This window comes from Cicer arietinum, chromosome 3, assembly GCF_000331145.2.
Source record: "Cicer arietinum cultivar CDC Frontier isolate Library 1 chromosome 3, Cicar.CDCFrontier_v2.0, whole genome shotgun sequence".
In the NCBI taxonomy this organism is placed as follows: domain Eukaryota; kingdom Viridiplantae; phylum Streptophyta; class Magnoliopsida; order Fabales; family Fabaceae; genus Cicer; species Cicer arietinum.
This window is the reverse complement of record NC_021162.2, coordinates 52,954,028-52,977,917: the sequence shown is the minus strand read 5'-3', so window position 1 is coordinate 52,977,917 and position 23,890 is coordinate 52,954,028. Positions and strand designations below refer to the sequence as shown.

At 30.0% G+C, this 23,890-nt stretch overlaps 3 protein-coding genes and 1 pseudogene across 4 annotated transcripts; 3 read left to right on the top strand and 1 right to left on the bottom strand.

Moving 5' to 3' along the window:
• Window positions 1–514: 514 nt before the first annotated feature.
• Window positions 515–2,048, top strand: LOC101510991 (WUSCHEL-related homeobox 3A). The gene is made up of 2 exons (XM_004492307.4): window positions 515–1,070; window positions 1,525–2,048. The coding sequence occupies exons 1-2, from the start codon at window positions 669–671 to the stop codon at window positions 1,768–1,770; spliced, it is 648 nt and encodes a 215-aa protein (XP_004492364.1). The 5' UTR covers window positions 515–668; the 3' UTR covers window positions 1,771–2,048.
• Window positions 2,049–7,384: 5,336 nt separating this feature from the next.
• On the top strand, window positions 7,385–8,250 carry LOC140919814 (zinc finger BED domain-containing protein DAYSLEEPER-like). Its single transcript, XM_073366464.1, has 2 exons — window positions 7,385–7,907; window positions 8,189–8,250. The coding sequence occupies exons 1-2, from the start codon at window positions 7,385–7,387 to the stop codon at window positions 8,248–8,250; spliced, it is 585 nt and encodes a 194-aa protein (XP_073222565.1).
• Window positions 8,251–10,721: 2,471 nt separating this feature from the next.
• Window positions 10,722–15,867, top strand: LOC101510670 (uncharacterized; annotated as a pseudogene).
• A 922-nt stretch (window positions 15,868–16,789) lies between these two features.
• On the bottom strand, window positions 16,790–22,553 carry LOC101502622 (putative respiratory burst oxidase homolog protein H). 2 transcript variants are annotated; one of them, XM_012713535.3, is made up of 14 exons: window positions 21,970–22,553; window positions 21,543–21,708; window positions 21,383–21,431; window positions 20,994–21,107; window positions 19,900–20,709; window positions 19,495–19,590; window positions 19,288–19,403; window positions 19,094–19,196; window positions 18,895–18,983; window positions 18,603–18,762; window positions 18,091–18,246; window positions 17,496–17,624; window positions 17,325–17,403; window positions 16,790–17,112 (listed from the first exon to the last, which is right to left on the bottom strand). In XM_012713535.3, the coding sequence occupies exons 1-14, from the start codon at window positions 22,313–22,315 to the stop codon at window positions 17,003–17,005; spliced, it is 2,523 nt and encodes an 840-aa protein (XP_012568989.1). In that variant the 5' UTR covers window positions 22,316–22,553; the 3' UTR covers window positions 16,790–17,002. The 2 variants fall into 2 exon arrangements, with proteins under 2 accessions (XP_012568989.1, XP_004492338.1); XM_004492281.4 differs by having other exon boundaries at window positions 18,091–18,243; window positions 21,970–22,550.
• Window positions 22,554–23,890: the final 1,337 nt, after the last annotated feature.

Below are 23,890 nucleotides of genomic sequence, written 5' to 3'. Positions count from 1 at the left end.
ACTTTAAATATGTTTGTTTCACCAATTCACCATTTTAATTATATCAAAATTACACATGTATTTTTTAACGTCTCTTTTATTAATAATTTTATAAATCAAATTAACTGATTAAATATACATTTAGTCATTAAATTAACTAACATACAATACATTCGATCAAAACATATTTAATTTTGATACATTCAAAAACTATTATCGAAAATTTGTTTGGAAACAGTGTGTGAACAGATACTACAATCTGTCACAACAATTAGTGGTGCTTAACTAAGTGAGCAGAGTAAAAGTGCTGTTTGTCCAACTTAACACTATCTGTGATTGATTCTGTTTATAAAAAATAAAAGTTAATAATAAGGTGATGATAACTCATACAACCACAATCAGTTATATCTTGATTCATCTATCTTTCTCTCTGTACAACCTCACTTGAATGCTCCTCTAAAAGGAACACAAGCATGAGACTAGTTGTACTTTTTACCTATCTATCTAAATTATTCACCACACCCTTTTCCATTCTAAAATCTCTTTTCCTTTTTGTCTCATCCTTATACTGTATCTTTCTCTCTGTCCCTCTATTTATACATCATTTTCACCCTCCTCTTCTTGTCAAAAATATTTCTAATTTCCAAAGAGAGAAAATTAATTAAATCATATTAATTATAATAATCATAATGTCTCCAACAGCTTCATCAAGATGGAGCCCTACAACAGAACAACTCATGATCTTAGAGGAACTGTATAGAAGTGGAATTAGAACTCCTAGTGCTTCACAAATTCAGCAAATAACAACTCACCTTTCTTTCTATGGTAGAATAGAAGGAAAAAATGTTTTCTATTGGTTTCAGAACCATAAGGCTAGGGATAGGCAGAAACTTAGAAGGAAACTTAACAAACAAATGCAACTACAGCAACAACAACAGCAACAACAGCAACTACAAGTTCATCATTGCCAAATCAATCATGATAATAATGTGATGATTAATAATAACCATTTTGTTGGTACTTTTGGTTACCCTTTTGGATCTATTACACAAGACATTTCCTTTTTTAACTCACCTAGCTTGCTTTTTGAGGTAATCTTCCTTTTCAAACATGCATGTAGAAAGCTTTTGTGTTGTTTCCTTTTTTGTCATTTTTTTCTTCTTTCTTTTGCTAATTCTTCTCTATATTTTACTCTTCAATGCATGGCATTTGTTGAATTTATTAGTGCTTATGATGATACTGTTATTTTGTTGAAAATCTAAGGTATATTTTTTTATACATAATTCACGATGATTTACTGTACTTCTGACAAATTCACCGTGAATCCAAACATTCAATTAGCATATTGGATTGTGGTCTAAAAATTTTAGTTTAAAATAATTGATATGAATGCACACATTGAGACTTGGCTATTACACAAGGATTGGATTCATTTAGTATTTAATATTGTCCATATAAGGCATGATTTTTAAGTTTGAGTTGTGTAAGTTAAAGAAAAGTTAAATTATGTTTCTTTTCCACTTTCTTGATATTATGATTATTTAGGGAGTAGCTGCAAACACATCAGAAGGGAGAGTCAATTGCAAAAGGAATTGTTATAACCAACAAAGTTTGGTGGAGAAGAATGATAATATTGCATTAAGTAACTATGGTTGGAAACTTGTGGATGTTAATCATGAAACATCTTCATGTTGCACTAGACCTCTCAAGACTCTTGATCTTTTTCCACTCACAACAACAAGAATCAAAGAAGATTGCACAACATCAACCAAAACCCAAAATTCTATGTGACATTAAATCTAATACTTTAGGATATTAATTTCTATATTATATTATATGGTGCTTCTTAGGGAAATTAACCATGTTGGAATTTAGCATCTAACAATTGAGTACCTAGTGTTGTACGTAGAACCTTTGGTTGCAATATTGCACCATGTGAAAGCATGATAGAATTCAAATGCAATACTTTTTGGTACAAACCCTTGGGGTACTTGATGTGTCTCAGAATTATATGTCAAGATTATTTATTCTATTCAAGAAGATAACATAATGAATATGTCACTTATTAATTTCAAGTGTTTTTAATTTTACATTGAAAGTTACTGTCTCCTCGAAGCAAAGTTGATCCAATTACTAAGGAGTTTGATTCATATCTCACCAAAGTGTATGTTTAATTTCTGTTGTTAACGTGAGATTTCATTGGTAGGTAATTTATATATACACCTATGTTACCGTTATTTGATTCTTGAGGTAGTTCCTCTAGTGAGCCATGAGATATCTAACTTATCTAAACTTTGTTTTTATATAAAAAATACTTATTTTCTCTTGAATGATTTATTTTTAAAAATATTGTTCCAAAATAAATGATGCTTTCAATTTTTAAAATAATATTAATTTTTTTTTTCAATTATACCATTTAATTAATACCACATTCATCACACCTGACTCATTATATATATTCCATTTTGTATTGACCGTATAATAGTGAATATATTAGTTGATAAAGGTAACTTAGTAAAAATATTATACTATCTCTCTTATATTTATATATATATTTTCTCCGTCTCCAATCTTTAGTCTTTTAAATATTTTATATTTGTCCCAAAACTTTGATTTTTTTAAAAAATCAAGATACAGTTAATGACGTTTTTTCTTTTGTATATTTAAAAATCTAAAAACATGCATTAAATGAATTTTATTTTTACTTAATAAATAAAATGTAAAAAAACTAAAATTATTATTTCATAATATTTGTGTCTAAAATTAAAAGAACCAAAGTTCAAAAATAATGAATAAAATATTTGTTTTAATCTATGTGAAACCCTCAAATGAATAGAAACAAAAAGATGGATAATTGTCTACATCAATGACATTAGTTTAGTGAGCAGGTTAATGCTCAATTTGTATGGGAATTGTTAAACTTATAAGTATTGATACTATATGGTCCCGTACTGTTATATCTTTAAAGTCTATTTATTGTGTACTGGTTGTCCTTTTATATATTCATCAATCTCGAGTTTATCTCTCATGCAAAAATAAAAAAGGAGTTGATGGACATGTGGATTAAACAGCTTTTTGTTAAACTTAAAGAGTGAATGAAAAGGTAACTGCTGTTTTTTGAGGATAGATCACACCCACACTAACAGCCAACAGACATAGTACATGCATTGTTTCAAAAGACAACGGTTGTTACTTAAGATGCTGATGCTGATTGGTTTGGTGTTAGTTACATATGATAAATAAGCAAAACTATTAATATATATACAATTTGATTCTCTATATTTTAATTTTCTACATTTAGACATAATTTTGCTAGAGAGAGAAAATGTTGGGTGATATATGCACACATAAAGGAATGTACTAGCAAAAATTGGATTTTAAGATGGAATTTTACAGCAATATTATTTTAAATATTTTAAAATTGGGTACAAAGAGGTAAACAATTCTTTTTACAACTTTATCAACTAATAAAGTAGTCCATGTAACAAGTGAGTTACTTTTTCTTAAAATAAAAAAGAAAAAATAACAAAGTAGTTGATTTAATAGTATTTATGACATAAAAAAAACATACATACAAAAGTGAAATAATTAATGAGAAATGGTGTAGAAAATCCGACGGAATCCATTACTTTGTCTCCATCCGTAAGGTTTGGGTTGAATTTACTAATAATATCATATTTTACTAGATATTGTTTTACTAGTTTAACTTACTTTATTTTGATTCTCTTTTAGTTTAATTTGATTATTTATGTTTTACTTCAATTTTTATTATATTCCTTTCTATTTTACTTAATATTTTTTCTTAACTTTATTATTAGAAAATAGTATTTTATTATTTTATTGTTATTATTTTAAAAAAATATGAAAAAAATATTTAGTTTTTCTTCTTAATTGTTTTTGTTTATTTATAATATATTAGCTAAATATTTAAAAATATTTAAAAATCATTATAAAATATTCTTATGATTAAAATATTTAAAAATAAATCAAATCCAAATTTATTATAAAATATTAACAAATTATAAGTGTCACTATTCAAATATGATATTTTTTTATGCACTCAAGTAAATATATATATATATATATATATATATATATATATATATATATATATATTAAGTATATCATAAATTGTAATCAAGTCACCGAGTATTACTCATGCACGATAATATACACTATATATTTTTTATCTTTTAAAATGTAAAAAAAGTTTGTCCTTTATTATAGGTTGACTACATCATCAAAGTCAAAATGAAGGACTAAAGAAATAATACAAGAATGAAAGGTAAAAGCCTAGCTAAAGTGTTTCTAGCTATTTTTTATTTTTAAAGCAACATAAAGTATTGTTACATTATATTTTGAATTGGTAGGCCTTTGATCAGATACTGTGTTCGTGACAAATAGAAAACTTAGTTTAGAGATTTTTATTGTATTTTCCATTAGATATATATTCGATAGTGACGACGAGGAGTTGCTAAATAAAACTAGTTGTAGTTTAACATAAATATCTTTTTTGGTCATATATGAACAATTAATTAATTTTTTAATTGATTTCTTAATCAGTTGTGAGATATTTTAAAATGTAAAAAGTTTTTAGTTCTTTATTTTAATTTGACTACATTGTCAAATCAAAATCAATGACTAAAATATAATAAAATAAAATAAAAAAATAGAATGTAAATAAAATGATAGAGGTTTAGAAGATGTGAAAATTATTACGTTGATTGAAGAGATCGCTCTACCAACCAATTTAGGTGTAAAAATTATTGATTTGGAGCGACCCTCTTCAACCCATTGTGTATCTGGCATATAGAAAATTTAGGTCAATTAAGAGATTTTTGTTGCATTTTTCTTCTTTAAATATATATCAAATTTCATTTCAAGTCTATTTTGTATTGGCCTAATTTGTACATTATCTTGATTGATGTAAAGACTCTCTTGAAATAAAAATGATGGTAGAGATAAGATGAATTATTAGTTAAAGATGGTGAATTTCAAAAATTAATAAAAATAATATTTTGATATTTTATTGTTTAATTTTTTCTAAACAATTATTCCCTTCAAGTGAGATTAACAAGTATAGTATTAACACAAATTTTAAAAATCTCAAGTAAACGGAGCCTTGTTTATAACATTAACAAATCTCATTCAATTGATAAATCAAATGGCTATAAAATGAACTTGATATGCAAAGGCATTCTCCAAACACAAATGAAAACTAAGAAATTCAACCTAGTTCTTGTATAATGGTACACATAGTGCAAAAACACTACAAGTGCAATATTCAATCAAAATCTAAAACTAAGCCACCAAATCAATCATTTCCATACTTGGGTGATGGTTGAGGGGTCGCTCCATCTCCATTAAAGGCCAGATGACATCGGTGGTGGGGGTCCATATCGGAGGGAGGATCATTTGGTGATGGCATTCAACGGTGGAGGGGTGGTGGAGTAAACTCATGGGAGACAAATGGAGAAGAAACAGTTTGAGAAGATAGCATTACACAGGGTGCATAATGAAAATAATGTTAGCAATGTTTACTTATAGCATCACCACATTGCCATGGAAAAAGATAAATATTAATTTGACGGTGGATTCAGATTAACATACACACATTGGTTAAAATTGATGTAGTGTGTTGTGAGATTATGGCTATCACTAAAAAACTACTCGAGAATAGGCATGGCATTTGAACTCGAACTGTCCCGGATGCACCCCGCATTTAACGGGAAAAAACTGTTTTTAATGAATGCGGGTGTGGGTGCAAATTTTCTCCGTTTTTCAAAGTTAAGGGCGGGTGCGGGGCGGGTTTTATCAAATACGCCTCGCACCTGCACCCACCCGACATAAATACAATTACTTAAATACCCTTATATATCTTAGAATAGTAACAAAACCCTAATTTTATCAATCTTCCTTCTTTTTCCTTGCTTGCTGCCACCGGCCACCTCCACCCTCACTTTTTCTGTCCCGGCCGTCCTCCCTCCTCTCCGTGCGCCGTCTTCGTCATCCTTCGTGTGTCGTCTCTTATTTTCTTCGCCGCTATAATTTTAAGGTTCGTTTTCAAGTTTTCTGCACTTTGATGCATTTTCGTTTTTAGTTTTTTTTTTTTTAATTTCTAGTTCGGTTTCATTTTTGTGTATCAATTTTGAGATTTTTTTGCATATTTTTTTTTATTATTTTCTTACCGAGTTTTGGATATTTTTCTGCATATTTTTTCCATATTTTCTTGTTGCTGCATATTTTGTTGCTGAGTTTTTATTTGTAACAAAATAGAAGGTAACAAGAAACTACTAGAATTTACCAAATTGGTTAGCCAACAAAACTTTATTATGTTTGATTTTAGAATTAGAATTTAAAAATGAAGTGATTAGTTAAAAGAATTAAAAAATCTTTAACGTTGTCTCCTAGTATTACTTTAAATGTTTGACAGTTTAATATCTATAATACTATCGATATTTGTCATGTTTGACAGTATAATAACAACTTTAAATGTTTGGCAGTATAATATCTATACTATCCACTTTAATAATATTTAAGAATAAATAAATGTTGCTAATCAAAATGGAAAAAGGAAAATTCAGCCGAACAAAGTCTTTAACTTGTATAGTGCATATTGGATTGCAACACCTAAAAGGAAGGAAAAGTTTGAGGAAACTACCAAACAATTACGAATCTCTTGCACCAAGAATTTGGTTTTAGATTGTCCGACTAGATGGAATTCAACTTACAAGATGCTTGATGTTGCCATTTTGTATGAAGATGTATTTAGTCGATTAAGATAACATGAATCTCAATACACTTGTTTGCCTACAAGTTTACATTGGAAATTTGCAAAAGATATTTGTGAAAAATTGAAATTGTTCAATTTTATTAGTGAAGTGTTCTCTGGCACTAATTATCCAACTTCCAATCAATATTTTTCTAAGATTTGCATGATCAAAATTGAAATAAATGAGTGGATTAAATTCTCTAATGCATTGATAAAAAAGACTTAATTGCAGTTTTGGTCCCCCTATTTTAGCTGAATCGCGAAAGTAATCCCTCCATTTTGTTTCTCCCCAGTTTTGGTCCCCCAAACAGAATTTTAGTCCAAAACTTCATGAAATTTCATTTTTTTTTTACATTTACTTAAGTCACATCATGCCTCAAGATCTCATTTGCAACAACTGTATCTGAAATATATGATCATAAATGGTGTAGTACGGCTTTAAAAAAATGAAATTTCATCAAATTTTAAACTAAAATTTTGTTTGGGGGACCAAAACAAGGGAGAAACAAAATGAGAGACTACTTTCGCGATTTAGCTAAAATAGGGGGACCAAAACCGCAATTAAGCCTAAAAAAAATGGCAAAGAATATGTTGGGAAAATTTGAAAAATATTGAAATGTGGTTCATGAAATAATGGGGGTTGCTGCTATTTTGGATCATAGGTACAAAATAGAGTTGCTTGAATATTATTATGTTAAGTTGTATGAGAATGATGCTAATGACCAAGTTAAGTCGATCCGACAATTGTGTTATGATTTGCTTTATGAATATCAATTGAAAATGAATAATTGTTCTAGTAGTGATTCTCAAATGTTGGATGTCCACTTTAGTAATGTTGAGGATGATGGTTTAGAATACTATGATTTGTATGTCATTAAAAAAAAAAAAAGAGCTAGAACTTCATTTGTCAAAACAGAGTTGGATATTTATTTAGAGGAGGAAGTTTTGCCAAGAAATCCTGATTTTGATATTTTGTTGTGGTGGAAGTTGAATGGTGTTAAATATCCAACACTTCAAACAATTGCAAAGGATATATTGGCAATTCTTGTTTCTACTGTAGCTTCTGAATCTGCATTCAGTACCGGCGGACATATCTTAAGCCCTCATCAAAGCCGATTTCATTGGACTACTTTAGAAGCCTTGATGTGTGCTAGAAGTTGGTTATGGAGTGATGAGAAGACTGATATTTGTTTTAAATTATTCATTTAAATTTGAATATATTTGAAATAGCTAATAATTTTGTATATCTTAAATTATTATTGTTTATATTGTACTATGTTGATATTGATAGGTGATTCAAATTCTAAAGTGGATAATGAAAATGCTATTTTACTTAATGAAATAGAGTCTGACGATGAAGATATTCTATTCTTTACACCGTTTGATTTAAATTTGTCATGTTAAATGTTAATATTTAACTTTTATTTTTTAATATAGGTGAATTGTTGACCAGTGGTGTTACTTCACTTTCCAATTCCCACCTTGAAGATGATCGTTAGAAAATGCTTATTTAGAACCTTTTTGTTTTGATGATTTGGAAATTTTTATTGTTTTGATGGATTAGTTCGTTTCAACTTTGAATATTTAGAACTTTTGTTCGAATTGAACTTTTGATGATCAAAATATTGTGACTTGTAGGAAACTTAAACAAATTTTGAGATATTGTGACTTTATTATTTTGATTATTGTAATTTTAGAACTTATGTTGAATGTTTTTATTTAGTCAAATTATTGATTTTTTATGCTATGAATAAATAAATTTCAATTTTTGGAATGGGGGTGGGCGTGCGGCGGGGAAACTCGTCCCCGTTGGGTGCGGGGGTAGATGTTAAAAGTCACCCCCGACAAGTGCGGGTGCGGGGGCGGTATTGAAGTTGCGGGTGCGAGGTTGATAATGCTTAAAACCGTCTCCGCCCCACCGCGTTGCCATCCCTACTCGAGAAAGACAATATGAAAATTGTCATATAATTTTTTATCATGATTTTCGTCATCTGGAAATTCTTTAAGTGATTTAACTTCAAGTTAAGTATATTCTTTTTGGTGGAGTATGGTAATTCTTTTGAATTATAATTGTCAATCCAGATAATGAAAGTGAGAGATGAATCAATTTCGATAAAAGTTGAGATTGGTTGAGGTGATTATGAAACATCATTGAACAAGTCTCACATCATATATATTGACTCTAGTTATTCGTTATAAGATACACAAATCTATAACTTTAAATTTGTATTTAACTTTATTCTTTTAGTTTATACTTTTACCTTAATTTTTTAAAATATGAGCAGAGATAAATCTAAAAATGTAATAGACCGATAGCCGAAATCTTTTATAATTTATTTTGTCAAAAGTGTTCTATTATTATCTTTTTTAATTAATCTATAAAACTAAACAAATATTTATAAAATAAAATAGCAACAAAACTAAATATAAAATAAATAAACACCGTGCATTATTTTTTAATTCAAATCAACCATTATTAGCTTTATTATTAGTTTTATGTATTAGCATTGTTTGCACCAATTTTGTTTTTATCACGCCATTTATTTGTATTTAAAATGGTAAAATAGCTGTATAAAGTATTTCACGGGTATTGGCATTGTGGGTACATTATTCTTCTTGATTATTTTATTATAAGTGGACTTTTTATTTTCTTATATATTAATATAATATTATTTATATATTGAAGTTTATTTATTATTGTAATGGGATAACATTTTAAACTTTTTAAACTTTGTAAATTGTGTTTTTGTATGGTTAATTAAATAATTTAACCTTTTTAGTTAAATTATATTATTAAAAAATTCATATTTTTATTGACGGACTCATATTTTAATTTTTTTTTAAATATTGTGTCTGTACTAATACATGATACCTGACTATCAGTACCATACTTGTACTATGCATTATAGATTATTTATGAAAATTAAAATAAAATATAAAATAAATGAAGTAGAAAATGAAAAAATGAATGAAATAAACTGTGATTAAAATTATGATACTTTTATCCTAACTCAATTGACAAATATCAATATTATTAAATTTAATATTATATTTTTAATTTTAATTCAAAATCTTGCAATTATATATAATTTTTTAACTATTTTATTTACAGTTAAAAGAAATGATAGTCTTTTTTAACTTTTTATATTTGTTTAACTTAGTAGTTATGTAATTCTACCTCTTAGTATGATTTATTTGACTTTTTGGTTATTTGTTTTTTCAATATATTTGGTAGTTGATGAGGTGATGGGCCAAGGCCAAGCCTGCCTTCCCGGGTCCGTTTAACAATGTTTTAAATAACTATTTTTGTTTTTATTATTTTTTATTTTGAAATTTTTCACGTTATAATTCTATGTTTAATTTTATTTCTTAATTTAATTATTTCTTTGTTGTTTTTTCCAATACTTTTGAACTCTTTGAAATGAATGAAGGAGAAACTATTGATGAGATGTACTCAAGATTCACAACCATTGTAAATGAAATGCGCTCCTTAGAGAAAGCATACTCAGTACAAGATAGAGTCAGAAAGATCATGAGATGTCTTCCAATAATATGGAGACCGATGTTGACAGCCATAAGCCAGACCAAGAATCTTGATGTATTCGGACTGGAGGAACTGATTGGAACATTACGAACACATGAAGTGCTGCTACAAGAAGACAAACCTATCAAAAAGGGAAAAGCAATAGCTTTGAAAACATCTCAAGAAAGTCCAGATGAGGACTCAAAAGAAATCGATCAAGAAGATGTTGATGAAGAAATAGTTCGTCTTACAAAAAAGATACAGAGAATATTGAGAAGAAGGGATCATATCAAAAAGGGATTTTCAAATCAAAAAGAAAACTTCAAAATAGAGGTAGACAAAAGTCAAATCACATGCTTTGGATGCAATACACAAGGACATTATAAAACTGAATGTCCCTTGAACAAAAGAGCACCAAAGAAGTTCCCTTTCAAGAAAAAATCAATGATGGTGACCTGGAATGATTCTGACGAATCAGAAACAGAGGAATCTGAAGAAGCCAACTTATGTTTAATGGCAAATACTGAAGACAAGGAGGTAATAAATTCTAAACCATGTCTTTTATGTGAACAAATTGAAAAAGATTTTGATAGCTTACTCAATGATTCAAATCTGCTTGTTAAAAAATGCTGCTCTTTAAAGGATCAAGTTTTAAAAGAAAAAAGAGAAAAAGAGAAAAAGAGAAAAAGAGAAAGCTCAGGTTATGATTGATGAACTAAAAAACATCATTCAAAACATGCAGGAATCTCATTTTAAGGAAAATAATGAATCTGAAAATCAAGAACGTTCTACAACGAAAACGGAGAACGTTCTTCTTAAAACTGAAAATGAACTTCTTATAAATGACTTGTCAAATTTTATTAAAGCTACTGAAATCTTTCAAAAAATCATGGGATCTCAAGTGGGAATATTTGATAAAGCTGGTCTTGGTTTTGATAAAACTCAAAACAAAAATATATGAAAACTTTTTTGTTTCGGAAAGAAAAGAGGATAAATGCAAAACCAAATGCTCATATTGTAAGAAACTTGGACATCTGAAATTTGCTTGCCACTTTAAGAAAAGAGATGAAAAGATTAAAAGCAAAAGGTTTTTTAAAAGGGAATATCACTCTGCAAATAAAGCTGAACCAGTTTCGAAAAATCTGCATAAAGATAAACGTTCTCCAGGTTATTCTCAAAACGTAGAATGTTATGGAACAAAAATAGAATTTTCTCTAGAAAGTTTGAAAAAGGGAGAACGATCTGGAATTTCACCAAAATCAATTTCAAATCCTTTTAAAACTCAGTTTTTGAAAATTTATTGAAAATCAACAACAAAGTGTTCCTATTATTCGAAAAATGGTCACTTTGAATCAACTTGTTATTTTAAAAAGAGATCAAGTTTTAAAAAATCTTCTAAAAGAATATATACTAACCATCGAGGACCCAAAGCAAAGCAATCCAACCTCACTAAAACACCATATCTAGAACTAAAACAAATGTTTAGAAAACAAAACACACAAAATTTAAGTAGAAGTTTAAAATAAAATTAAGAAATTACCTGAATTTGCACTTAGGACTTGCCAGATATAAGTTAGGGTTCCTACGATTTGAATGAGAAATTAAGAAATGAGAAACAATCAAAACTGATTAAGGTTCATGCGATTTGGGAGAGAAACAGAGCCAAAGTACAAAACGGTAGAAGGTGATTAAGGTTCATGTTACTACATATCTTTTGATGCTATCACTACCACTATGCCCTTAATGACGAGACAACAAACAAAGAACATTTAACTGAATAGCACTAGACAAATAGACCCAGTTACACGGCTAAGACATAATTTATCGTCGATAAATAAATTAGATTAAGTACAGTGAATCTTTTTTTGAAGAATAATTTATTTATGTTACAAAGAATTTAATACCAGACAATTTTGTTAAAAATATTTCGGGTTGCTGAAAATTGTATCTGACAATTGAGTCTCGATGAAAGTAGATATTTTTATCAAATGGTTTGAGAAGTTATGAGTGAAATGGTAATTTTGATAAATATCTAGATATTTTAGATATTTGTTAAGTTATAATTAATATATATATATATATATATGTTTGGAGGGAAAAATAAAGGAAAAGGAAAAGAAAGAAAAGGAAAGAAAGGAAAAAAGAAAGAAAGGAAAACTGAAAGAAAATGTTTTTCTTCATCTTCGGTTGTCACGCGAATCCTCCTTCTTCTTCCTCCTTCTTCATTTTCGTTTACTTCCTTTTGCTTTAAGAAAAGAAACCCAATGCTTGGAGTTGTTTTTTGGGTGAAATTGATGAGTGTTTTCGTGGAAAAGTAATTTGATTCATCTATGTGTGTTGTTGAGAAAAATAAATTTGATGTGTTTGAGTTGTGGTTTTTGAAAATTAGTTTGGCATGTGTTATGTTTAAATTTTGTGGAAATTTGTGGTGATTGATGATTGAACTTGGAGTGGATTTTGTGGTTTTTGAATTGATCGAATTTAATGTAAAATAAATGTGTGAGTATGCTCTGTGTGGAATTTGAAAATCGTTAGAGTTAAATGAATATTAAAAATTGAGAATCTTTTAATATTTGCATTTACTTAATGATTGTCGTGAAAATCGTTAGAGTTAAATGAGTATTAAAAATGAGGAATCTTTTAATATATGCATTTACTTAATGATTTTCGTGGATAGAGTCAAAGTATGCTCATGCATTTCATTGTATATGGCGACCAGATGGGCCATGGTGATAGTGGTGACCAGATGAGCCATGTGATTTGTTGGTCCATCTTATCCTTGTGGGGATTGTCGTGTTGTGTAAGGCTCGCGATAGACTACACATTTTTGGTAAATCGTGATGATCTGTGAAGGTGGCACCTCGGTAAATAGTACTTCGGCCTGTGATAGGCGGTACATTTACGATTTACGTTTTTAGTAAATCGTGCTGATTCGTGATAGGTGGCACCTCGGTAATTTATTACTTCGGCCTGTGATAGACGATACAATTATGATTTACGGCCCTTCGAGGAGGGTTTTGATTGGAATTCTGAGTCCATGCATTTTGGCATATACGCATTGCATTAGGGTGCTTGGCACATGAGTCATGTTTGATTTAATGTTATGATTACGTATGTAAATCAAGTGGTTGTTGTGTTTGTGCCATAATTGCTAAGTGTGATTATTTTGGATTTGTGTGTAAGTGTTGATTGATTGCGAAACCTTTTCGAAACTCAAGTTGTCGTTGTGATTGTGCTATAATTGCTAAGTGTGATTGTTTGGATTTGTGTGTAAGTGTTGATTGATTTTGAAACCTTTTTAAAAGCTGAATTATGTTGTTTTTGCTGTTTTATGATGTGTATTCGAATACAAGAAGGTTGTATTCGAATACAGATGTCCTGATTTGGCTACTGACTTATGAAACAGCAGTGTAGTCGAATATAGAAGGCTTGTAGTCGAATACAGAAATCCTGTTTTTGCTACTGACTTCTGAAACAGGCTTGTATTCGAATACAAAGATGTTGTATTCGAATACGACAGTGCAGTTTTGTTTAAAACTTCATTTTTCAACTTTGTTTATGCATGTTTGACATATGCAAACCCTTTCAAGGTGCATGCTAAGTTGAAAGGTTGTTTTATGCATTGAAATCTACTCAAATTGTTGTTATGATTGTGCCATAATTGCTAAGTGTGATTGTTTGGATTTGTGTGTAAGTGTTGATTGATTTTGAAACCTTTTTAAAAGCTGAATTATGTTGTTTTTGCTGTTTTATGATGTGTATTCGAATACAAGAAGGTTGTATTCGAATACAGATGTCCTGATTTGGCTACTGACTTATGAAACAGCAGTGTAGTCGAATATAGAAGGCTTGTAGTCGAATACAGAAATCCTGTTTTTGCTACTGACTTCTGAAACAGGCTTGTATTCGAATACAAAGATGTTGTATTCGAATACGACAGTGCAGTTTTGTTTAAAACTTCATTTTTCAACTTTGTTTATGCATGTTTGACATATGCAAACCCTTTCAAGGTGCATGCTAAGTTGAAAGGTTGTTTTATGCATTGAAATCTAAATGCTATATGTTAATTGTTAATTTCGGTTGGTGACCCTTTACAATTATTGTGGAAATCTGGTCTTTGTCCTCAGATGAGAACCAGGATCTTCCCACTGGTTAGTACTCTGTGGATGAGAAGGTAGTTTGACATACCTGACTGGAGCTGTGTCAAGAGGATCTTGCGGGGCGCGTGGAGATCACCCGAGTTGTTTAGTTTTTTTGTAGTATGATCATATTAGGTGGTTGTATATGGACTAGTTGTCTTTCTTTTGCGTTTGTAGATATTTGAATTTGGAAGACTGTACCTATACCAATATTGTATGCTTGACATTTTCTTTTGATGGGTCCATGTACCACTTTTTGATGTGACGTGGGGAAGTTAAGATTCTTGAGCAGTGCTATTGTATAGGTGTCTGCCAAGAATACTCCAGGGGTATGAGCTATGTCTGATAGGTCTCATAGCTCCGGTGCATTTTTCTATTTTAAATACTTTGGATTTTTATTTCAAACTATTTCCGCTACTTGTAAATGTTGTTGACTTTTGTCATTGTATTACGACTTGAATATTTATCCAAAAGTATTTATTCCTTTATTTCCGAAATTCGATTTTTGGTTTAAAAAAAAAACGGACTGTTACAGGAGCAGTACTTGTCTATCGTATCATCTTGTTTCCAATTCTTGTAATGGCTTAGTGTGTTTGTATTCAAATTTTTCTTGTGGAAGAGATGGTTTTCTGTGTAATCCAACAATAAGGGAAGTGAGGCTTCTTCCCTCATCGAATTTGGTCACTAAAGTTAAAGATGAGATGATACTAGGTGTTGGAATGGGGCATGATTATAAAAGTAACCATTTAATTAAGGTTGTTAGGATGTGGGTTTGTCACCGCGAATGCCGATGTAAGAAGTATATTTTTAAAGAATATGATTTGAGAAGTGATTCTTGGAAGACAATTGAAAGTGCTAATCCATGGTGTTGTGAGTTTGATACTTGTTGTTTTGCTATGCATTTTAATGGGGTTTATTATTGGTGCGGAAAAATTAGAGGGTTAACTACAACAATCCTTGCATTGAATGTGGGAGGTGGAATTCTTCACAAGGTATCATTGCCAAAAGACATTGATATTAGTAGTTCAAGTGGAAGATATTTGGGTGTTTTGAATGACACTATAACATTGGTTTGTCGTGATTGCTGTGATAAAAAAGGGAACTTTAACATTTGGGTGATGAGTGGAGGTGGTGTTGTAGATTCTTGTTGGACTAAAATATGAACCATAGAGCATAGTTCACCTTGTGTGCCATTAGTGTTTTGGAAAGGAAATGAACTTCTCCTAAAAATATTTGACAAAGTGATATCCTATAATGTTAATACGGAAAATATTCTTAATGTCAATTTGGAGATTGACGAGAGAGGAATTGCTGATGTATGTGAAGCTATATTTTGTGTGAAGACTATGCTTTCCGTCAACCCTTTTGTCAATAAAGCTCGAGACGACCAAATTAACGATATAGCGAGGTCTACATATTTGGGAGAAAAATATATCAACAGATCATTGTTTTAGGAATCGATAATCTTTTCAAGTTTTTAATGTTTTATTTGCAAATTTTAGAATATGACTCATAATGTATTAATGATATTTTTATTTTATTACTTGCTATGGATAAGATGCTTGTGCAAGTTTTTCATGGGTGTCTATTATTGTGTGTTTATAATGGGTGGCTATTACTCAACTTTGAATTTTATAGAAATAATTTGTTAAGAAAGTTTGAAAAACTTTTTAAAATATTTAAGAATGATTACTAGTGATCTTCATTCAAGAATATTCACTATTGGACCCATATCCTTCAAGGTAAAAGATTTGCCCAATATCTCTTCCAATAATCAAAATGTCATCAACATATATAAGAAATATGATAGACGCAACATTCTCACATTTCATTACAAACATACAATGTTATGTGGGGTCATAAAGAGATCAAATTTCTTGTACCATTATCTTAAATATTGTTTCAGGCCATATAGCTTTTTCTTCAGGCAGTACATTAGACCATGAATCACTTTTGACTTATCTGTTTGATCAAACATATAAAGTTGCTGAGAGTGACAACCAAAGTGTCCCAACTCTCAGGTAAAAAACTGAGTGAAAGTGTTTGCAACTTGCATATATCTCCATTTCAATTTTCGTCCATTGATTTACAATACCTTTGAAGGTATTTATATGTTTGATCATGTTTTGACCGTATGAGTACTCCTACTTCACCAACTGTCTAACAGGTTTCTATGGATATATTTTCGAATCATAGAAATTGTCTTTGGATTAAGAAGACCCTAATCTGGGTAATTATCAGCAATTAGTTTGAACATATCTCCATCATGAGTGAATGACCTCGGCTTCTTGAGTTACACATGACAATGATTTCTTCAACAAATGTGACTAAGGTAGTATAGTAGAATAAATACGAGAAGGGATGAAAACAAAGGTGGAAGATAAAGGATGATGAACAGCTCTATGAAAATCTACACAAACCAATACAAAATTACAAATTCTAAGAAATCTTGCTACATACACACTTATAAAAAAAGTTATCCAAATTCACTAAACTATGTGTATAAAAAAATATTCTACAGTCTTATGTTGCTTGTTGAAGTAGGATAACAACATATAATTTTGGACCGATGCCATGTGCAATGCTCCTTTAGAAATTCTCTTTGTGAAACTGAAAGCGTGTAGATGAATTTAGGCTGAAATCTTGACAAAGATCCTTCAATGTTTTTGTAAGAGTAGGACTTCCACAGTAAAATACACCTGAATCAAGAAAATAGCACACAGATTTTTCATTTCCTTTTTTGTTGAGAAAATAAGTTTTCTATTTTGGTATGCACCGTTAGTTTATAAAATTTTATATTGTCAGCAAATTACCATAAATTATATATGACTTTAGAAAAAGTAAAAGTCAAGCGTTTTAGTATCTAAATGGTGTGATTATGAATTTCACATAGCATCATAATTATGCATACCTATACGTGAACTTTGATGTGTTGTAGCTAAATCAGAGAAGACTTTTTTCCAATTTGGTCTTGCAAAATGAGTTCTTATCTGGCATATAATAACATCATAATAAAAGCTTAATTAATCTTTGTTTGCTTGATAAAAAAATGTTAAACACTAAATGAGAACTAAATAAGTACCCTGCTTTCTGAAACTACATCAACTCCATTTTTTGCATGTTGTAGCTTCTGAACCATGGCAATAAGTGCAGACCTTGCATCTCCTTCCTCATAGACACTAGTCAAATAGTTGTGCATTTCTATGACACCCTGCATCATTTTAACCAATGTTTTAAAAATCAGACCGGAGATCGAACTAGTAAGACCTTTGAATCATGGTTCAATTAGTTCAACTGTGATGAAAAATAGATAAATAAAAAAGTAAAAGTAAAAAATGCAAAAATCGTTGGAACCAACTGCTGTTCAACCTGGTTCAACCAGAATGCAGTATAACCAAGACCAAACCAACCGATAAAATAGTCCGTTTGAAGTTCATCCCGACTGTAGAACAACCAGGACCAAACCGATCAGCAAACTAGTTGGTTCGAAGTTCAACAAGACTGCACTACAATCAAGATCAAACCAATTGGCAAACTAGCCAGTTCCATGTTCAACCAATTGAACCGGCTAGTTCAGTCCGATTTTCACAACATTGATTTTATCATGCCAAAAATTTCTATAATTGTGTACACGGAGACAACAAAATAAGGAAAAAAAGTTTGGTACTAAAACTCACATCACGGTCATATTCTGCAATATCATCCATGACACCTTTGAACCATTCAAATGAAGCTTGCTCCCTTGTTACCCAATAAAAGTATGCTCTTTCAGGACCTTTCTTATCTTCATCTGAGCGATTGCTATTGAATGAGTCCTTCTCAAAACTTGCCTGCTATGTTAACACCATGAATGAGTACTTATGTATAAAATTTAAACATACAACCAACAAAAAAGTATATAAAAATTTGTTATTCTTGGCCCATTTTGGATTAATTTCAATAGTTTATGAGCAATTTGGTTCTTTGCATATGATATATTCCTTAATCTTCCACAAGTACTTTTGGAGAAGCTACGAAGCACTAACATATACATAGACATAGACATCAGACACGATACTGACATGTAGACATTGCTAATAATTTAAGACAATGGAAGTGTTCGAATGAAACCACATTTGTCAGTATCGTGTTAGACACCAAATAGACCTTCAATCTGAAGTGTCAGCTAAAATTGCTCGCTTTTACTTACTTGTGGAGGACTTCCCTTCTTCATATGGTTCAAGATATCTTTCAAAATACTAATCATTGGTGTGGCACCAATTCCTAGACCTATAAGCAAGAGGACGTCATAATGCTTATAGCTTTGTGCTGGTGCTCCATAGGGTCCTTTGATCAGGATCTTTGGATATCTATTCCAAGAAATAGTAACATAATATAGTCAACAACGATGATCTTCCAGTGCGTTGCACAGGTTCTATATCCTAGTATGAGTACATACATAACATTATGAAAAGATAAGAACCAAGATTTTTTTTATTCACCTTGGTCTTGAATGATCAAAGCTTGCATTTGCTCTAGTTTCCATCCTCATAAGGGTTCCCCTTGGTTGTGCACTTTGAGGCTCACAAGCCTGCATTTCTAAATCTTAGTAATAGTATACAACTAGATTTTCAACAATTATATCATATTTCTAATAAACCTAATATATAGCTGAGTTCACAGGTCATACATAAACATCACCTTTGCAAATGTGTTTCTAAGTTCTGTAGTCCAATCTCCCAATGTTCTTATATGAACACTCAAATATTCATCTCCAGGTGCAGAGGTGATGGAAAAAGGATGCCTATACCAATAGTAAATTTAATAATTATAATCCTAAGTAAAGTAATTTTGAAGCAAAATAACTTTTGTGGTCAATATCATCAAATGATTACCATTCAAAACTAGATATATCTGGACACTTGACAAAAAGATACATTCCACTTTTATACTTAAATCCTGATGGCTTTGTCATGTATAGTGCTAGAACATTTCCTGTGTATATTATTGCCTGAAATTTCCAATTAGTAAGATAATTTTCATGTTTCAGCATAAATAAATAAATAAATAAAACTAAGTTGGAGAAGTTGTTGATCACACACCTTGATGACACTTACGCGGTGATCTTTACCCTTAAAAAATGGATGAATTCTCTCGAATGCGTAGAGTACTAATGGAACTACAAGGTACATCCAAGTCTGTATCAACCACATATGTTGTCAACTGAGTTATAAACATGATGTATAGAATGCAATGCCGTTGTAACCTATGAAGCACAAACACACATACATACACGACACTAACACGTTGACATTGATGATAATTTGAAATATAGAAAAAATCAAATATAACTACATATGTCGTGTCAGACACAAACACCTCTCGGACAACAAAAACGACTTTAACATGAAGTGTTAGTGCTACATAGATTATAACTGCATTTAGAGAAGTAGAAAAAAACTTGGCAAATTGAAGTCAGAAATTGTATACTCAAGAGCTTAACATACCGTCTTTTTTTTCCATTCCTTGTTGAGAAATAGAAAGTAGCCATGTATGATCAAGAGTATGTAAACCAGAATAAGCAAATGATGAGCATACCAAAAGGAATTAAAGCCAGCCAAACCATGCAACGGCGAAGGCAACTTAACAACACTTTTTCTGAAGTGATGTGTTGCAAGAGTGAAGGTAAAAGCCATAATCAAGACCATAAAAATTCCAGTTATACCAGGAATACTTTCAACAAGGTTCATGTAATTAGGATGCTTATAATCGAAACCTGGCCCGAGTATTTTCATGAATTTCTCATTTGGACAAGCTATTATTCTTGGAAAATCACATGTCACATGGACTCCAACATGGATTAAAGTCCCTATAACTACACCAACTGCAATGATCTTGTGAAAGTTTATGTTATCATCAAAAGGGATTATTTGACTAAGAAATGTTCCTCTAAGCTTTGTGAGTGTTCTTCTACACATTGTTAGGACTATGAGAGCCATGTTGAACTTGAGAGTCTCAGCAGCACCTTTTGCAAAGCAGAGACATGAACCCATTACTTGATACGCTGCTTTTTCTTTGTATTGGAGAAACTTCCAAATGAAAAGCACCAAGTTTATGACTAGCCAAAGTTTGATTATCCATATTTTTTTCCATTTATCATATATAAATTCTGAGGTTGTTGAGAGGAATTTTCTAATTGGAGTTCTATAGTTGCATGGAATCATAGCTCTAGTTAAATTTTGGGATTTATTACTAAGTTTTGCAGTGCCATCTTCAGCACTAACCATTTCCTTCAGTAGAGTTTCAAGCTGCCACATCTGTTTAAACAACAAAAAAATAAAATGAAGTATACGTATAAAGAAGATACATACCTCAAACACAATATCGACATTGACACTGACATGCAGACATTGATAATTTGAGAAAATAGAAGTAATTGAATGTAATCATATGTGTCAATGTCATGCCAATGTCAGATATCAGACACACTTTCAATCTAAAATGTTGGTGTTATATAGAAGTATACAAAAGATGAAAGTCTAAACAAAATTGCAAACAAAAGATACATGTAGTTAAAATTTATTGGCTTTGTAATTCTAACCTCTATATATCCATTATGATCAGGATCAAGCTCTTCCATGATCAAAGATGCATATCCAGCAGCATGCTGTTTGAGATTTCCCAATTTATTTGCAGAAGCACTCAACACTATAACCTTTTACACAAAAACGGTTAGAATTCTGTTTCACAAAATTGGATTAAAGATAAAAAAAGAAAGTAAAGAATTTAATTGATATGCACTATTATCACCTGACATTTAATTATAATCGTTGGATCGTTAAACATGTTTAACTTTAATTATAACTTTTTTTTAAAGTCACAAACACAATTGATTGAGATTAGTTACCAGAGTAATTTTTTTTTACGTTGACGGTGTATCAAAATTAAATCTAAAGATAAAATAAGAATTTATATGGTCCCAATACTCACCTCCTTAACCTCCTCTTCTGATAACCTACCATCTCCATTCTTGTCACACCTGAAAATAACTTTAGTTCATTTATGCAACTCAACTCAACTCAATACAAAACAATTCTATTAACATGCAAAAAGTATATACATAAAGTTTTTGTGTATGCATAGTCTTTACATGTCAAAGAACACTTGAAGTCTTGATTCAAGATCTTTAGTAGTCATATCCTCCCAAAAAACTCTAACTTCATTCAAAGTTATTCCACTTTTTGCACATATATTCCTTCTCCTTGCCAATGCCTCATAAAGTTCACCAGCAAAATCCTTTGAATCTGCTCCCATACCTATGCAATACTCAAACTTAGAACAACTTTTTCTTAAAAAAATATCAAGGAAGGGGAAATTATTATTAACGGTGGTATTGATTTCATTTTCCAACTGTCTCGTACGGAATTTTGAACATGTCCCTTAAATGTCAAGTTGACAACGCTAAGGTGATACCTCGGGGCACAAACTTAGAACAACGAAAAAATATAAATATAAGAAACAAAAAAACAAAAACTGAACAAAACCCAATAAAACATGATAAATAAAATAAATTGTACCAATGCATGCTCCAAATTTGTCTTTTGATAACTTTCCATCAAGAGCATTTTGATTAAAACGTTTCTCAATAGACCTCCATGCATCACCTTCTTTCCCTGTAACCGTTCTATCAAGAAACCGTAAACCCTTAAGCCCTCTTGCAGCACCTGATTCCGTCCTCAACATTTTGCTACCATTATTAATATTATTGTTCCTATTCCTCACTTTGCTGTCATTATTATTATTACTATTCAAAAAAGCTTCATTGTTAGAAACTTTTATTTCATCCTTTTGTGGAATATCCACAATAGGAACAATCTCAATGCTCTCAAGAATCCATTTTGATGATTCATTTTCTGATGACATCAATGAAAAACAATTATTGTATCAAACTGTGTTAAACCAAATGAATTTTTTGGTAACAAAAAAATCACAAAGATTTTGGAAATTTTGAGAGAAAAGGGTATTAGAGGGAAAGATGAAATAGTCAACGTAGGATTTGAGAAATGTTATTGTGTTGTTTAATTATGTGCTAATTATAGGAAAATTGGTTGATTACACAACACTTGTGTCTAGTCTTCAACCATGAATTAACTATATGCACCAACTAACAAACACAATCATAAGAATAATGATATGGGTCATGCTATGCTAAGGATAAAAAAATAAAATAAAAACTAAGTTTTGAGTGAAAAATTCTGCTTTTTATAATTTCAAAATTTTGAATTGCATAACTTTTAAATTTCTTTTCTTTTATATTTAAATTTTTATTAAGTACCCTTAAAACACTTGTTAATATTTCCCTATTAATATTACTTATAAAACTAATATTTTAGAGTTCAAAAGATAAATAAAGTTTAATTAAAAATTATTTTAATCAAAATTTAAATTCTCGTAATCAATCATCTTTAATTAAAAGTCATTTATCTCTTAAATTCAATTACTTAATTTGATGTAATCTAATATATATTGGTTCAGAAGTGAATTTTATTATTATTATTATTATTATTATTATTATTATTATTATTTTTAATTTTAATAAAATATATTCTATATCTTTTCATTATTATGAAATTCATTTTTTTTATTAAAAAGAGTAAAGGTCCACTCTTAGATATTTTCTAAGAGGTCCATATTAAATATTTCATATTTTCTTGAGTTTAATTAACATTTTACACAGTCACATCACAACTATTAATAACAATATTTTTAGAATAATTATAATTATAATAAAATAAAATATCTTTAATAATTTAAGTTGTAAGATCGTAAAATTTTACAGCATTATGTATATGAAATGCTTGTTATTTTCTTTGCACATGCTTTTCCGTTAGCATTACACCATCCCTACACATTTTTTCTTTGCAATTATTAATAAAATCTTAAAAGTAATATGTACATGACTTTATATCTCCCAACAACTTGTACTTTTTTTAGTTAAAAAATTTATTTAGAAAACCTACAAATGTCTTTTTTCTTTTTCAGTGAAATTTCTGCGTGGTTCAAGTGGTGGTTATCAACAACGTAATATTTTATCATCGTTTTATATTTATTATTGTGTTTACATGAAAACTTTATTATCAACCAACCATGAGAGCATGTTTGAGTGGGTGATTGACTTTGGAAATGTGGACTTTTTCCCCAACTTTTCTCGGCAACTACTCCCTCTATTTCATACACTTTAAGAAAAGAAGAAAAAAGATAATGCAATTTTAATATAATTTTAATTTTTTTCAGTTAAACTCTTTAATTATTATTACATCTACTACTTTTAAAATATCATCTTCATTTTATGGTAAAAAATTAATTAATAAATAACGAAAATAATTTAATAAAATAATTATTAATTATTATTTTTATTTAAATAAAAAATTTATATACAACAGCAATGTATTCAAATCTAATAATAAACTTAATTATATTAATATTTAAGCTAAAATA

Excerpts from the sequence above, each read along its gene's own strand:
- LOC101510991 (XM_004492307.4), top strand. The coding sequence starts at position 669 with ATGTCTCCAACAGCTTCATCAAGATGGAGCCCTACAACAGAACAACTC. Across the intron at positions 1,071-1,524 it reads CACCTAGCTTGCTTTTTGAG|GGAGTAGCTGCAAACACATC; the intron begins GTAATCTTCCTT and ends ATGATTATTTAG.
- LOC140919814 (XM_073366464.1), top strand. The coding sequence starts at position 7,385 with ATGGGGGTTGCTGCTATTTTGGATCATAGGTACAAAATAGAGTTGCTT. Across the intron at positions 7,908-8,188 it reads AGCCTTGATGTGTGCTAGAA|GTGAATTGTTGACCAGTGGT; the intron begins GTTGGTTATGGA and ends TTTTTAATATAG.
- LOC101502622 (XM_012713535.3), bottom strand. The coding sequence starts at position 22,315 with ATGTCATCAGAAAATGAATCATCAAAATGGATTCTTGAGAGCATTGAG. Across the intron at positions 19,197-19,287 it reads GATATATCTAGTTTTGAATG|GCATCCTTTTTCCATCACCT; the intron begins GTAATCATTTGA and ends CTATTGGTATAG. Across the intron at positions 18,763-18,894 it reads TTTGATCATTCAAGACCAAG|ATATCCAAAGATCCTGATCA; the intron begins GTGAATAAAAAA and ends TTCTTGGAATAG.